Genomic DNA, 17509 nt, shown 5'->3' with positions numbered 1-17509 from the left:
AGATGATGTCTTTCTACAAAAGTCTGTGCCTTCCTCATCGTTTGTGGACTCAGGCAACATCAACAATGCTTTAGAACAACTCCTTTCTATAGAACTGCAGTCAGTAGCATTTGAAAGAGAAATGAAAGGATAAAGAATGGTGATGTCATCTCCCTTAAAAATTATTGTAGGTTGTGTGGAGAACAGGGACTGACTCTGACATGAACTCTGATGCCCCGTATTTGACCACTTCCCCTTGATGGGGATGCCGGGTGGCAAGCTACCAAGATGAGACTTGATAGCCTATGACCATATAGTGGGGGGGGGAGGTCCCCCTCAGTCATAGACCTAGGGGAGAGGAATAGGGTGAAAGCGGGAGGGAGGGAGGAACAGGAGGATACAAGTGATAGGATAACAATTGAGTTGTATTATGAATAAAGTAATTAAATTACTAAAAATTATTGTAGGTACAATTGGAGAGATGGTTAAAAACACTGGCTGCTTTCCTGGAGGTCTATTTCCAGCATCAGCATGGTGTCTCATTAATTCCAACTTCAGAGGCTCTGATGCTTTCTTTTGATCTGTAGGGGTACCATGTATGTAAATGATGCACAGACATGTGCACAGGCAAAAATACTCATACAAATTAAACGAAATTATTTTAGGTTATAGGACTGGTGAGATGGCTCATCCAGTAAAGGTGCTTGCTGCCAAGCTTGATGACATGCCAACTCACATGGTGAGAGGAGAGTACCAACTCCCCCTAGTTGTCCTCTGACCCCCACACATGGGTGGGTACCCACATAAATTCACCACCTCACAGGACATATTTTCAAAGAGGTTCTGCTCTAGGGGCAGGCAGTGAACACTGAGCATTCCATCTACTGAATAGATGTGGAGGTCATGCATGGTTCTGTGTCTCCGGGAGAAACCTTGAGCTCCCACACAGAAAGAGGGAAGTCTTTCCTCACCACACCCTGTTGCTTCCCATGGCAGCCCGTCAAGCCTGTGTTCTTCCTGCCAACCTTTGCCAGCCCTTGCCCAGTCTTCCAGGAGCTGAACCAGCTTCCTGCCTCTGACAGGAAAGGACAATTTCCGTTCATGCCTATTCATCAGGAGGGGAGTTGTTTTGGTGAGAACACAGACTGGGGTCAGGAGAGGCAGGAGGATGTTGGCCAAGAGCTACTCAGAAGCTTAGCTGTATATCCTAGCTTGTAGAAGACCCTGGGCTTGATCAGCAACAATACCCAAATACAAAAGCAGACAAAAAAGTCAGTGACATTTCAATATAAGGGTGTGTGTGTGTGTGTGTGTGTGTGTGTGTGTGTGTGTGTGTGTGTGCCACATTAACAAGTTTTCTCCCCTCAGGAAAAGCCTGGCATAGGCCTGGAAGGTGTGTTAGTGGGAGGTGGGATGGGGAGTGATTTCTTCAAATCCGAGGGGGGTGGGTGCTGTCTGCTCCAGAAGCTCTGGCTGGCTGCCAGCTGTCTTTAAGGAAGGTGAGTCTGGAATGCTCCCAGAATCCTTAGGTATTTTCTTAGTTCTAATTGTGTGTGTGTGCATGCATGCATGCGCAGGTCTGTGTACAAAGTGAGGAAACCATAGCTATATCATCTGTCCTCTGTTCCTCCCCACCTTATTTTTTGAAGTAGGGTCTCTCATTGAACCTGTAGTTCACTGACTCTGGAAGGTCATCTGACTAGCCAGTGGTCTTTTGGTTTCTGCTTGCAAAGTGCTGGGGTTACCTTACCATTAAGCCACCATGACCTTTTTGTGACTTCTGAGGATCTAAACTCATTTTGTGTGTGTGTGTGTGTGTGTGTGTGTGTGTGTGTGTGTGTGTGTGTCTGTGTGTGTGTGTGTCTGTGTGTGTGTGTGCACTTGTGTAGTGAACACTACTCAATGAGCCATCTCCCTAATCCCTCCTCATACCTGATTGCTAGATGTATTTAAAGAATATTAGTTTGGAATGATTCTTAGACTATGTGGGACACTATGGGTAGCCCTGATCATTTGCTTACTTTCTAAGGACTTCTTTCTCTTTTAGAAGCATGCATTTAAACACTCAAAAGTTCTTGGGAAATGTAAGGCAGAGCATTGAGAAATTTGGTAATAGAGCATAGATGGGCTGGGTGGTGGTGGTGCACTGGGGAGTTCTCTGTGCGTTCGAGGCCAGCCTGGTCTTCAGAGTGAGTTCCCAGATGTCCAAGGCTACACAGAGAAACCCTGTCTCAAGAAGCAAGCAAACAAACAGATAGAAAGAACAAACAAGTAAGGATGACACATCTCACCCCAAAGCCTATACCCGTTTGTGAAGTGCTGCACTTCCTTTATCAACAGGCAGCTGACCTGACAGCAGCCTGGAAGCTCATAGAAACCAATAAGAAACATCAACCTATGAGTAAAGGGGAGCAGGTGGGACTCAGTCAGCAGAGAGAGGTGCTACTCACTAACGTGGCTGCTAGTGAGTGACCAGCCTCACATCAGAAGATGCAGAAGTGGAGCCAGAGCACTTTGGAAAGTCTCACTAGGGAAATGGAGTCACCTTCTCTAGCAGATACGCCTCCTCTCCCTGAGCCCATCTCTGAATTATCTACAACTGGAGGCACTTCCCGTAACAGTTTTCCTCATCACATGCCTAGTCCTCTCTACTCTTCCTGCTTTACACAGTTGTGAAAGGAATACCTTGGTAGGTGCCAAAGGAGAGTATCTGTGGCAGCTGCAGGTAGAGCCCCATGGGAGATAGTGCAAAGCCCTGGAAGTCTTTATTGCATCCAGGAACTGGGTAGACCAGATGGCTCAATGGGTTTATCCCATGTTCTCTCTTTTTTTTTTTTCAAGACAGGGTCTCTCTGTGTAGTCTTGGCTGTCCTGGACTTGCTTTGTAGACCAGGCTGGCCTCGAACTCACAACGATCCCCCTGCCTCTGCCTCCCGAGTGCTGGGATTAAAGGCTTGCGCCACCACGCCCGGCTTTATGCCATGTTCTTAGCAACTTTGTATTTCGCACAAATGAGATAGATACATACAGTGAGGCAGTGTGGATGATGCCAAGCAGAGGTCCTGCTGATGCTTTAGAAGTTGCAGTTACAGTCTTGTGAGGAGCACTTGACCTCAGATTTTATTTTTTCTCAGGAAAGTATTCTGAAAAAAACTGGCTTTTTAAAAAAAAAAACCCAGAACTTTTTCAGGTGTGGCACTTTGGTGCCCTCTAGGGGACATTTCGGAAACTACATGTTTTTCAGAGGATTACATTGGTTTACAAAGAACTTGATTTCATTGTGATATTTTCATACACAAGTCTCATTATACTTTCTTTGTTCTAATTCATTTCCTTCTCCATTGTCTCCCCTCTATGTTCCTTGACCCTATCCCCACCCTGGGTAGCTCCATTCTTCTGCCCAGATAGCCCCATGGCTTTGTTTTCTTTACCTGGAGAGGAACTGGATACGTTGAGATTTAAAACAATGTGAGATACATGGTTGACAATGGGAACACAAAAGAGCTTAGACTCTTAACTGTCATATTCAATCTCTGGACATACATAGTAACGTGACATTATCATATGACATTCACATTTGAGGATTGCACGATTGAGTAACAGAATACATAATCTCAAAGTCTTATGAGTTTCTGATTTTCTGCCAATGCTCATTCGTTGCTGTCTTTGGGTGCACGTGGCCATGGGGTGTAAGTTGGACTTGCCTGGTAGACCTGTACTGTTTAGTGTAGCGAGAAGCAATGCTGGGGAGGGGTGACAGGGGTCTTTGTGTTGTGGACTTTCCCCTCTGCATAGCCACTCTTTTCTACCTCACTACGCCACACAGAATGAAGATGGCCGTGGCTACAAAATCCTGAAAAGAAACTAGACATTTTTAGTGATTGTGTGGTGACTGAACACTTGCTAGTTTTGAATAGTATTTTACCTACTTGATAAGACTTTTGAGAAAATAAAGGGCTCAGCTATGTGTCAGGCAAGTTTTTCATCTTGATGACTTCCCGAGTAAAGAAAAATGTGTGTGGAAAGGCCCATGTTCTGTGTGAGTTAGTACACACGTACTAGTGCAAAGGCATTATCTTCTTGTGGCACTAACAGCCCATTCTTCCCAGGCTTCGCTGAATGGGATTGCGCAGCAGAGTTAAAGAGCGCAGTGGTTGTTTTGTTTTGTTTATTGGTTTCTTCAGTAATGCGCTAACTACTCCACACTTCCCCCTTATTAGTTTGGAAAGTGTTTTGTCACTTCAGTGGAACAAATTCAGTGTAAAGCCTTCTGTCCCCGTTTCTAGAACACAGCTTATGTGTGTGTGAGATTCCCGTGCGTGCCCTCCCTCCAGGTGTTGAGGGCTACTTGGCCTTTTTCTAAGCTGCTTTCTCAGAAGGGGTATCTCCATCCTTGGGAAAGTGTTGAGAAGTCTCATACAAAGTGGCTAAGGCACTGGGCAGCACACGGACTGTTAAAATTTCATTTGCATCCGCACTTTCTCCCAGGAGCAGACTCTGGATGTCAACCAGCCTTTTCCGTGATCTTTCTATTGGAAAGTCCATCTGCTAATTCAAACATAAAACACATTCATTTGCATGCTGGGCATCGAGCCAAGCTCTGGGCTGCTGCTGGTGGTGAATAAGACAGAGTAGTGCCTGTCGTGGGATTTACAAGCTGGGAGGAGAGTAAGACAGGCAAATACTGTAATCAGAGATAAGAAGGGCTATCAAAGAAACACACAGGGGTGCATACCAGATGGGCCTGAATTCATGTGGACCCAGTGGAGTCTGAGAAGAGACCGTGAGATGAGAGTTAGCCTGGCCAGAGGGCATAGAGGGTTCATGGAGCCTTAGGAAAGAGAAGCCAGAAGAACTGAATCATGCCCAGCTGGCACTGAGTACACACACACACACACACACACACACACACACACACACACACACACACACACACATCCATTGGCTCCACTAATTTTTTTGTCAGTTGCTCCAATATTTCAGAATGGATCCAGTGATCCAAAATCTAGATAGCCTGGGCTGGTGAGGGTTACATCAGAACCCCCCTGGAAGGTGGTACCGGGGAAACAGCTTGGGCGTGGGAAGTTGCTGAAGGCCACGGTTGACGTCCTCTAGGATGGGCTGCTCTCGGATCCATGGTATTCTCCTTGGATTCCCACCTTGAAGAGCACACGGCACTCGTGGGGAAGCTATCTCTTATAGGGAAGCGACCTAGAAGTCAAGCATTGCTGACGCCCATGCTAATTTATGAAGTGTAAAGCTCATGGCTGCTGCTGTAGCATTCTAATGTGGCTTGCAGCTCTACTTGAACTTTGCTCTTGAGACTATCCTTTCTCCCCATGTAGAGAGATACTGGGAATCCCCCAGATGTTTGGGTCAGGTTAGCCCCAGGAGCCAAGCACATGAGTGCAAAAGGTATCTTGATTACTCTAGGCTCAGGTAGATGTCAGTTATACGGGAAGAATTTAGGTCCTGGTCACAAGGTTCCTTTGGTCATTGAAGTCATTTTACCCAGCCCTAGACACGGTGGTGCAGAGATGTGGGACCCTCCCATCACACCAGATGTTGGCCATGCTTAGAGTCACAGCTTGATGCCAGATGCCTGTAGATACTATTTTAGCAGCACATGCAAAAAATAGAACAGCATGCCAGTGTGGACAGGTTGACACAGAAGGGGACAGATGTTGCACTTCTTATCATCACACTTTTCTGTTCCCTGTGGGACTGTCCATAGCTCCATTATAGATCTTACTGCATTGCATTAAGGGCATAGCATAGCCCAGTAGTTTAAGAACTGGGGTTTTAGAGCCAGGAACGTCTTTCATTTGCATTCGAGTTTTATGACTAGCACCAGCTGAGCAATCTCAAGTTGCTCAGCTTTTTAGAAGTTCGCTTCTTCAACTGTTAGGAGAATGGTATGAATGGGACCGGCACCATTGGTATTTACCACTCAGTTCACTGATGCATGCCAAGCACTGCCGCGCTGCTCAGTTAGTGGTAAAGGTGTTTGTTAGAGAGCAAGAGCCACTTTCAATTTATTCTTTCATATAAACCCATCTTCAAATTTATTTCAGTGACTTTGACATGATAAACTGTTGACTGAAGGACAAAAATGAAAACTTATAAACCTTTAAGACTGACATTTTTAGTGCAAGGGGAAACTTTGTGTATTATCGAGGGCTAACACTTTTAGGGTCACTCCCACCATGAAGCGACCTCTGGTATTGTTTTAGGTCTCCATAGCTGGAGACCCTCCACACCTTCGATTCACTAGTCACATGATGCCTGTGAGATCCAAGCAGAGTGGTTTGCCCAAGGCCATCGAGTCATTTACCCCAAACTCATTCTCCTCACCATGGCTTTTTGCCACTTTCTTTGCTCTTGAGGGTCATTGAGTGTGTCTACTAACCTTTTGCATTACTTCACCGGTTCTCAACCTTCCTAATGCTGTGACTCTTTAATACAGCTCCTCATGTTGTGGTGACCACAAGTTTTGTTGTTACTTCACAACTGTAATTTTGCTACTGTTATGGATCATAATGTAAATTATCTGTTTTCTGATGGTCTTAGGGGACCCCAATGAAAACGCTGTTGACCACCAGCTTGAGAAGCCACTCTGGGCTAGCAGGAGTAGACGCAAATGAGACTTCAGGTCACAGGGGGTGGTGTCTGATGCATCTGTCTCACTGGTCCAGAATGGTGATAATGAAAGCTGTTTCATAAAGCTAATTGACCAGAGGGAGCTAACTAGTTTTTCTATAGTTAATGCTGGGGCCTTCTTCCTGCTCATGGCTTCTGCTCTCTCTCAGTCTCTTAAGGCATATATATCCTGACCAGAACTTACCGTGCTGTATCTGGTGACACCTATTAGTCTTTTCCTTGGTTTAGCTAACCCAAGTATACAAGATGACGGTTTTGTTATGATGGTTTAATTACTTTTAAGTCTCAACCGAGTGATGAAATAGACATTAACTGAACAAAGGGCGTGTGCGCAAGGGCAGCTGTAGGCAGCTCCACTGTGGACAGCTCGACTTATTTTAGTTCATGTCAAAACAGGATTATAGGGAAATAGTGTGCTATTTTCAGTCCTTTCGGTAAGAAGTAAATTTGCATGCGTTGTGTAAGATGTTACCAAACAACACTGTTGAAATAGCAAGCGAAAGAAAATAGCATGTGTACAGGATGCCAGAACAACTGTTTTCAGATATGAAGAACAACAAAGCCAGCTAGAAGGCTCCCTCTGCTCGCCATCACTAGCCATACACCAAGAGCCAGGATTAGTCTGTATACATTTCATTTAGAATAAAAATGTTCAATGCATCCAATTTTGTTAGGAAAAGCACAGGAAGGGCAAAACCATGGGGGAAGGGAAGAGTGGGGAAACCCAGATGGGTCAATTCTGAAAATCACAGCTGCATTTGCACAGCTCAAAATAGGTCTGCTTCCAAGAATGGTTTCTACTCACACTGAAATCTTGAATCATGTAAATCAGTGACATCTTCATTTTCAGAGTCTTGGGCTACGTGGCTCTCCCAGTACTTATAAGACGTAGGAAAAACCTTTTTCTCAATGAGGCAGAGATAAGGAAATTTAAATGGGGTTGAGCCACAGTATTTCCACGAGTAACATGGATGTTAAAAGGATGGGTAACTAACTGACCTTATGATACTCATGTCACATGAGGAAGCATGCATTTAAAAGCAAAACAAAACTTAATACACATCTTGGCATCAACACTAGGTGTTATATATATATATATTATTTTTGGGTCAGATTTCTCATTATACCTATCCTGAAATTTGCTATGTAGAGCAACCTGGCCTTGAACTCACAGAGATCCTTATCTCTGAGGGAAGAGATTGAAAGTGTGTATCACCATGTCCAGCCTCTTGATATTGTTATATTTCAATAAAATTAACCCAGAGAACAATTTGGCCTTAGGAGAGTCAGTTTTGTTCGAAATGGAGCATTAACAAAATATTATAATCTTGGTAGAATTTTCAGGATTCACTTATGTTTAATCTGCCAACTTTCTAAGTTGTAGCTGGTCCAGGAACATGTCCTCTTACACTACTGGGTTCTAAATTTTTTTATTTTTTATTTTTATAATCCTGGAAAATAGGGAAAAAAGTTTTTATCTGCATAGCTTCTACTACAGAAATGACTTCCATTTTAAAATTGTATATAGTTCATGCACTGCTGAGAGGATATAGTGGGCAAGGCCATGACAGGAGAGTCAGGGAAATGCAGATGGGCAGTCTCAACTTCACAGCTTAGCACCAGCAAATTTCCAAGGTAGTAAACCCAGTGCAAATTTGGGTCCTCAAGGAAGTTAAAGGGGAGGAGCTGCAACACAGCCAATGATGACTGAGGGCTTCATTGTAATGCCCTGACAGAACTGCTGTCAGTAGTCCACAGCCACCATGCCTAATTCCTGGCTGAGCTGGCAGACTGCAGAGGTTGTCACTCAGATGTCTTTATCATCACTTTTCTTTAGCCAAGCCATCTCAGGGTAGCTGTGTCCTTGGAGTAACAATTGAGATGTGCTTATTAACATGTGGCCGTCTGTATTATCCAGACTTCACACTCAAGGATCTGATGTTGCTAAGCTGGACCACTTTGCTCTCATTACCTTTGAGTTGCCTACTAGGGTGCTGAGGGACAAACCTAGGGTTCTCTCCCAGCTTGCTTGCTTTCCACGTGCCCCCCACCCCAGGATGGAACCCAAGGCTTTTCAGACTTTATTGGTTAAGTCCTCTTCCACAGCCACACCCTAAGCCCCTAGCTATAACTGTGTGTACAAAGCTTACTCTCAGCTAATGTTGTTTTTCTGTTTCCCCTTTAAGATCTTATTTTAAATAGGCTTTATTGTGCTGTATCGGTGTCTCCACAAGCCTTCTTAAAAACTGGGAATGAGCATGTGTGGAGATTGAGAGCACTGTATGCTCTTCCAAAGGACCAGGGGTTAATTCCCAGGACCCACTCAGCAGCTCACAACTGTTTGTAACTCCAGTTCCAAGGGGTCTGACACTCTCACACTAATGCACATAAAATAAAATTAATTAAAAAAACTGGCGATGAGCAAAAATTGGGGATAAGCATGCAACATACATTATAAATAGAAGTGTGCTTACTCCATAAATCTCAGGCAGATTGAGGTCAAGCACCAGAGATTCCACAATAACTATTCCACAAATAGTTATCACTTCTTGGCAAATTCATATCCTCCTCAGAACAATGTTCAACTAATTAATGGCAATCTGATTGACAGATGTTAAAAATGAAAGACAGATTTAAATTTCCCCAGATGAATGCATTCTAGAATTTCATTTCTGAATTTCAAAAAAGGTTCACTAAAATGTTGACTCTTCTAAGTTCAGAGCAAAGTCTGAATATGGGAAAGCCTTTGGGTGTGGCACACTACCACAAAGAGATAACCAGAGGTGGGGTCTTTATTTCACAAGTTTCAAGATACAGTACAAAATGAATCTGTACATCTCTCTATTAACAGGATTTGTTTACACAATTATAATACACTTCACCAGCCTTTATACTGCATTCCATTAAATACAAAATAAAATTACAAAAAGTCTAGTATGGTGTTCCTTCACAATGCCAACTTATGCTCTTTAAAAACTTGCCTCAACCTTTATAGTGGTCGTACTTCGATCACATCAACATTGTTTTTTAAATAAAGGAGAATAGTGTCAGACTGTCCATCAATAAATAGTAAAGAGAGAACATCTGAATGGCTCCCTGCACAAAAACAAAGGACCCTTCTTATGCATACATTTTTAAAAAATGCATAAACAGTCTCTTTAAGATACAAATAATTGCTATATGGGGTTATTCCAAATTTTCTTGAAATCCTAGTGGGTGGAGACAGTTACTTAGCTTCTTTTCAAACAACACTACCCATTTTAAAACTAGACAATACAGCATCCGAATTATGTTCTCTCATATCTGAGTAATAACTGATGAAAATTTTTTTTGCATAAAATAGTTTTCTTTTGCTCTGGTTATTTCTTGCACTTCTCTGGGCCATAATATTGTACAATACACTTTAGCATCAATTTCAGATATCAGTTCCTGAAGTAAATATAAGCATGCTTTTCTTGGCAGGGAGGGTTTCACTGGAAGCAGCTTGTTTTGAAATGTACATATGAGGTGTGAGTCCAAACCCATGGAGTTTCGAAGATATAATTAGACCCTGGTGCAAGTGACACACACACACACACACACACACACACACACACACACACACACACACACACACGAGTTGAGGTTTGCATTTAGAGCCCTCTCATGTCGGCTCCCAAGCACTAGGGAGTCAACATGAGGAACAGAGAAGGGAGAGAAAAACCAACCAACTGGCCAAACAAAAGCAAAATTCTGTGTCTAGGAAACTCAGCTATCGGCTTGTCACCAAATCCCTGGAGGAGGTTTCTAGTGCTTCTCCATGGTAGAAACAAGACAGGTGAGTGGTAAAATGTTCAGAAATTAAACGTATTTTCAGAAGAATAACAAACCTTTAGGAACACTAAGATTTAGGACTTGTACTTAGACATTGATCTGGTTTAGGTGTTAATGAATTTTGGGGAAAAAATAGCCTTTGGTTGATCTTTTCCTATGCTATCAGCTAGTAACCAAGAAAATCCAGAAATCAGAAACAAAAATTTCAAACACAAAAAGAAAAACTCCTTTGTAAAACACCACAGAAGTAAAACTCGTGGTCTCAAGACCCTGAAATAGCAGGCTACCCAAAGGGACAGGTGCACAGGAGGAGAGAGGCCTTTGTAGGCTGCAAGACAGATCCCAAGGGGCAGCAGTGGGGACGGGCTACAGGGAGCAAGGAAGCCACGCTCAATTCCATAAATCTAAATCCTAATGCTAAAACTCCTGAATCCTGGAGTTGGTTTAATGTCACTGACATTAACTAGCTTTATTGCCACTTTATTCAAATGGATGCCATTAGTAAGTATTGTGCATTATTTTGAAGAGAAACACCAATTCCTATTTGCTTAGGTACCATGACCCACGAACAGTAAGAGAACAGGAGCAGAGCATTTTGAGACCATCTTTGAAAGCAGCTGTAAGAACTGAGTTATTTTAAACATGTTCTCCAGATTTCTAGGAGCAAATGACCCAGAGTGGTAACAAGTCAAGGGAAGGGCATCTACCGTAGTAATAGTAAAAAGAACAGCAAGGGGTAAATCCACTACATGAAGAACGAGACCGTACTGTCCCATCCAGCCTTAGGTAGTGTATGCTATTTTAAGAAATATTTTCTCCAAGTACTCTCTGGGGGAAGGAAAGATGGACACAAAAATGCTGCTGTCCAAGGAGATGTTAGGTAGGTGGTACAGGGAAACCACAGAAGTCACAGGAATCTTAAAGAGTTTCCCAGTGTTTTATTTATTTAGTTTTAGAGCCTGGGTTTTGTTTTGTTGCCTAGGCTGGTCTTAAACCCCTGGCCTAAAGTGATCTTCCTCCCTCAGTACCCCAATTATCTGGGGGTACACACCACTGTACCCACATCCTCTAAATAATTTACAACAGTGCCTTCTAAATGAAGAGTACTGCTACCATGGATGATACTTAGTGGGCTGAGGGTGGGGCTGGGAGACGAGGCAGCAATTTACTGTACCGCTCACAATCTAATCTTTAAGCATGGGACACCGAATAAGCCTTACTTACATTACATTTCTGAGAGGAATTCTTGCTGCTTCTCAAAGATCAGCTTTTATGAATATGGCCTCTCTGTGACCACCTTTCAAATCTGGATGCAAATACATGGGAGGAGCGTTTGCTTACCAGGTTTCCATACTACTGTGAGCACACACAAAAGTACACAACTTCACACTTAAAGCCTTCATGTTCATTATAGATTAATTAAATTCCGTTCTGCTTACAATCCCAACATTCAAACCCAAAGCTTTACAAACTCCACAATGAGAGACTCAAGTTTCACTGCAGACAGGGATGACAGAACGAAGTGCCAAGGTGACTATGAACAGGCTGGTGTGAGCTCACCTATGGGCTGCTGGCTGCTGAACACTACCACTTGACGATTACACAAGCCACAAATTCAGCTTCAGCCTTAATTCTTTCATATGGCTGATGATGTGAAGCTCTCAATTTCTGTTGCTTTTGCATCTTATTTAAGCAAGCAATGCTGAAGGGCAACAACTTTAATTCCTAATGTTTACAACAGAATGGTGGTATTATGACAGCTAAGCAAGTGGCTGACTTTCTACAGCTTCATAAAGCTGTCAGGTCAGAAATAAAGCTACCACAGCACACTAATGGTACACCGAGGCCTTGGTTCTGTCAGGAATTGGGTCTAACCCATCCTCAGTTATCTGAGTTTTAGTATTACAAAGGAAATCACTGCCTGCCATATCTTGACAACAGTATTTCATAGTTAAGAACTTTTGGAGGGTTATCTGCTCTCTGTGCAGTAAGAAATAAGAAGTAAAAGGAAACCTGGGAGCCAGCGCTTCAGCCTGTGGGAGGGTGTGTCAGCTCCCACCTGAGGTCGGCAAAGATTGTTTTCTAACTCTCCATTAGTCCAGCCTCTGGCTTCTGGACCAGGGCTCTGCACACTCAAACAAGCCAATTACACTGAGTAAGTAGTTGGGGCAAGTTCATATGTGAGTGCAGGAGTCAGTTCACTGAGCTTTCCTTCTAGTCCGTTACAAGGAAGGGAAATTCATGAAAAGTTCTTTAGCAAAGCCTTTCAGTCTTTAAGGAAGAGAAGTCTGCTATGAAGTGTCACAGTCACCAGTACAGGAAACCACTCAATAATCCCTTTTAAAATAGAAAGTGTCAAACATATGTACTTGTATGTAGACCGGTAAACTTTCTGAGTGAGTGCATTTCCCAAATGCCTAAAGATGTCCTGTTTGGCTTGTTTTGTTTTTAACTTAAAGGCAAGTTCTATTCTCAGACTTAAGCATGTTTTTGCAGTTAAACTTGCAACTACCTGGGTTTTCCCAGGTTGTCAATGCTTAGGATCTTAAAAAACATTGATGTAAGAACTTATATACATTGACAGGATGATACAAGGACTCTCTCAGGAAAGACGGGTGGGTACAGTAGACATGACTTGAGTGTCTTGTGTATGGTTCCAGAAGAAAGAGAGAAAAAGAAGGAAAAAAAAGGAAAGCCACTGAGAGTTGTCATTCCATATGGCACTGAAACAAACATTCACTGTAGCTCTGGCGAGAGCTACTCGTCCCTGAAAAAGAAGGCAGCAGGTTCTAAGCAGCTTCTGGGACTCAACACTTCCTCACGCCTCTTCCAGGAGGTGGCCTCCGTCCAGAGCCCTATATCAAATGCAAGTGTTTAGCAAGCAGCTCCCTAGTGGTCATGGACCCAGGTGGGTGTGGCTGCTACTGTGGTGGCTGCTGCTCTGGTGGTCCTTCCTGCTGGGGAGGGGCTGGCCGTGGCCCTGGGGGCCTGGGTACTGGCATGTCCTGGTGCTGTCTCTGCCTGTAAGCTATGACTGTACCCAAGAGCAGAGCAATGATGGTCATGAGGTAAAGGTCCCACTCAGGTCCCAAAAGCTGGTCCATATCCAGTTGCGTGAACAGATCTCGAAGCTTAATAAGAACAACACAAAAAGCATTATCACTTCAATGACAGTGAAAGAACTCTGAAAGTAATTACTTAACAGCTAGAGATAAGCAGGGGACTTTTAAGAACTTTTAGAACACTGTAATGGTTTTTAAACCGTTCTTCAAATAAAGCCCAGAATGACGTGTCTCAAGAACTGAGCTACTGTGTCCTAATAGCTGACTATATCAGATGCTCAACTACTCTTTCCATCAGAAATCTAATGTGGCAATTTCCAGCTAGTTCTCATAGTAAAAAGGATCACTGGGATAACAGAAGAGACTCCAAATTATCATCTGCACCCTGGCGCACCTTCTAACCGGTCCACAGTGACAGCAGGCCAGGTAAACAGCCTGTTCTCCCAACAGACAGCTGTGCTTCTCCCGTGCAACTGAAGACTATAGGACCAGGTGCCCACTCACTGAACACACACCTTTTAGTTCATCTTTTAACTAAAATGTACATTATTTCACCCAAAAGTCAGAACTTACAAATTATATTCTTAGTCTATAAGATTTAGTAAAATTATGCCCCAAAAGCTCCTGCAATACATATCTTATAGGCACAGAGGTTAAATTTTCTAGAAACAAAATTATAGGAAACAATTGTGTTCTGCAGGGGATTTTGTGCATTTTCTGCCATCTGACTTTCTTATCATCAATACTTCTTTCTCTTGCATTTGTACGTAGGCTACTTAAGCAGCTCAGGCTACCTCAGAAAAGTGGCTCTGCTAGCCGGCTAACTTCTGTTGCACAGCTGGCACAGCAGACGTACAGCGACTCAGCCCTCAGGCTTCCCCTGCAGCCTTCTTACTGTATTGGCTTGAGCTGCTGCCAGCTATCTGGCTGACTTAATGTTTACTACTGTTTCAAAGTATTGTGAGCTAAGTCTCTTTTCCATGAATCAGAAAACACCTGCACCAGTGACAAGTGCTTTCGTGCTAAGAACACTGAGAAATACCAATTGAAAACTCTGTGAACTGCCTCGTCTGTTGCAATTCATCCCATCTGAAAAATTCATTTGCATTTTACCAGGGAACAAAGAGAGACCCCATTCCCCCAACTATAACCTCCAGGCCTGAAAAAAAATGACATAATTTTTAGTTTTTAACTAAGAGACACAGATCACTCACATTTGCTTCCCGTATATATTGTAAGAAATAGACGACACCTAATTTGCAGAGCGCAAGGAACACGGGTACTTGTGCATCTGGGCTGGCTTCGGCTGCCATGTCATAAAAACGTTTTGCAAGGTGAATATCCTAGAGTGAAGAAAACAAAAGAAAACCCTATTCTTGTCAAAATATATAAGAAGTGTTTATTTTATGTTTCAGAAAAATTTGTTTTACCTTTCAAGTCCATTACCTAAAGGAAAACCCCATGCTTTATAAAATTTCTTTAATATATAATTTGAAAATGTAAAATCAGGAGTTGGAAATGTAGCTCATTTCCTCCAACGTAACATCAGATTTTATGTGTAGGCACACTGGACTCAGCCACACACCTAACATAATCGCTGGAGATTGCCAGGGAAAGCTTCTAAGTTTCAGGCTAACATTTCACTTAAAACGTTAGTCAGTGTAAGCAGTTCCAGTTTAATTCACGCTGGGGTAGGACACTCAAGAATCTGTAGCTGGTCATGCGCTAGAGAAGGATAGGAATCTATTTGGGGATTTCTCAACTTGTACTGTGTGTTTTCCTAAGACAGAAGTTCCTGGAGCAAGCCTGTGTACATGGTAACCCGTCTCAGCAAAGGACGGTGCCAGCCTGACAGACCTAGTCCTTTCTCAGTTTATTGTCCAGGGGTGGGAAAAACCTCAGAGATCACTGTGTCTAGGCAGGCACTTTGCTATGCTGTTTTAGGAGGAGGCTCCTGTGCTGACTGATACAAAGTACCACAATTCTATATACATGTTTCTGAAAGACCACCCCAAGTCATAACTAATTCTGCCCCAGGAGGGCTGGTTCAGAATTCAGAATGGCAGGCTAGGATGATGGGAGTTCTGAAGAATACCAAACTTATATGACAGAATACCATGACACATGGGAAAGGAAGATGCAATACTCAAATTACCTCCTCTATACACAGGGTTAAATAGAAGCAGTTACTTTCAGTTAGTCCTTATTCCCAGCCCTCAAACATGTCATTTGTAAAAAAGAAAAGCAATTTTAATTAATATTAAGAGTATGGTTAATATCCCATTAAAAAGTACATAATTTAAACACTTTTTTACAACTGAATATTTCAAGACCATGGATCCAACTTAATATGGTTCTAGAGACTTTGTGCTATGTATGCTGTAACATCAAACCACATCCTGAATTATATTTTCCAATCATCATCAATCTTCATACTTTGGTAGCAATTTATTTGGTGTTGGACTGAATTTTGTTGTTGCTGTTGTTTTGAGACAGGGTCTCAGGCAGCCCAGACAGGCCTTGAATTAGTTGGGTAGTTGAGGAAGACCGTGACCTGATCCTCTTGCCTCCACCCATGCCAGAATCAAGTGGGTGAAGGCATCAGGAAAAAGTTCATCAGTAGAAAAGATTTTAAACCATTTCAAAATGGTTCAGTCATTGACTGAAGGTGGATATAGTTCCTGAAACAAGAGGTTTTCCACAGGGCAGTGCTACCTAGAATATAGCAGTGCTCAAACTCACAAGTGTGCTGAAAATGAAATGAAAGGACAGTCCTCTGGTGTACCAGAGATCAACTTCTCAGCCTGTGGTCCAAAGTCTGGCAGAATCCCAACAGTTTTCATTTTAGTGCAGGCATTCTCTCCTCATCTTAGTGATGCTACTCAGGTGCCAGCTTTTACACCATGCTTACCTGCTTAATGCCTAGGCCCTTCTCATGCATGTACCCAAGGTTAAACATAGCTTGGGCACTGTGCTGTTGCTCAGAAGCCAGGCGGTAATGAATAAATGCAGTCTCATAATCTACATCAGTGCCAAATCCATAGAAATGATAGTCTCCAAGTTTAATTCTAGCCACAGTATAACCTGAAAAAAGATTAAATACAAAATTTCTGAAAGATGAAGTGTACTTAAAAGAAATGAAATTCAGTTTTTAAACATGCTTATATAAAACAGAATTTTCATCTGTAGAAGAAAAACTTTAAATGGATCCCTCAGCCAAGTTCTAAAGTCAGTAAACAGAGTAGACATTATCTCTTCTGCAGAAAGCACCTAACAGTCACAGAAGTCAGGCCAGGTGGGTGTGCTGCTTCACTAATGCCACCCTTCAAATGTCCATGGCTCAGTGATCATGTCATTTAAATCTAACATGACTGTTCAGCTTGAGCACTGCAGAACTGGAGAAGGGGAGGCCTAATGTGGAGAGAAGTATGTGAGAAAATTATGCTAAAGAAAAAGAGTGAGCAAAGTTAACAGTTCTTCTCCACTTCAGGATGGCATTCTACTCTACATTCTTCAGCTTTCAATTTTTACAATCAACTGGCCTGAAGCTAAAACCAAATGGTGATGGAAACGTCCAGTCACGGACTAGCAGCTCAACTACTGACCTAGGGATAAAGACTGATCACAAGCACGATAAGCAACAGTGGCTGGCGATGTTCCTGAGAGATAAAGGTGAACACAGTGAGGATCCTCGGCAAGACTCTGATTCTGACCATTAGCCACTCACCTTGTGAGGCGGCCCTATTCCAATGCAGCAAAGCTCTGGGGTAGGTTTCATTCTCACCTACAATGGTTGCTTCCCCTACAGGAAAGATGTGAAACAGAAGCCAAGTGTTTTCATTTGTAAGCTGGGGTGGAACACAGTAAAAACTTAAGTAAGCTATATGGAAAGTAAATATATATTATAAAAAGACCCTGGTTTCAAAAGAAATTGTTGATTTAGGATGACACTATTTCCTGGAGCAGGTTTTAGCCAACTGGATATTGAGACTAGT

General features: G+C 42.8%; 1 protein-coding gene across 3 annotated transcripts in view; it reads right to left on the bottom strand.

The window, feature by feature from the left end:
• Nucleotides 1-9413: 9413 nt before the first annotated feature.
• SEL1L (SEL1L adaptor subunit of SYVN1 ubiquitin ligase) overlaps nucleotides 9414-17509 on the bottom strand; it is a 39691-nt gene continuing 31595 nt past the window's right edge. For all 3 annotated transcript variants that reach the window (XM_084793701.1, XM_084793702.1, XM_084793703.1), the window contains 4 exons: nucleotides 17242-17316; nucleotides 16426-16598; nucleotides 14729-14857; nucleotides 9414-13583 (listed from right to left, as the gene is read on the bottom strand). In XM_084793701.1, coding sequence (XP_084649827.1) covers nucleotides 13374-13583; nucleotides 14729-14857; nucleotides 16426-16598; nucleotides 17242-17316 — 587 coding nt within the window. In that variant the 3' untranslated portion in view covers nucleotides 9414-13373. The remainder of the gene's footprint in view (nucleotides 13584-14728; nucleotides 14858-16425; nucleotides 16599-17241; nucleotides 17317-17509) is intronic.

This window comes from Acomys minous (assembly GCF_964271855.1).
Source record: "Acomys minous genome assembly, chromosome: 8".
Lineage (NCBI taxonomy): Eukaryota > Metazoa > Chordata > Mammalia > Rodentia > Muridae > Acomys > Acomys minous.
Note: the sequence above shows the minus strand (reverse complement) of the source record. Positions and strands in the feature narration are given on the sequence as shown.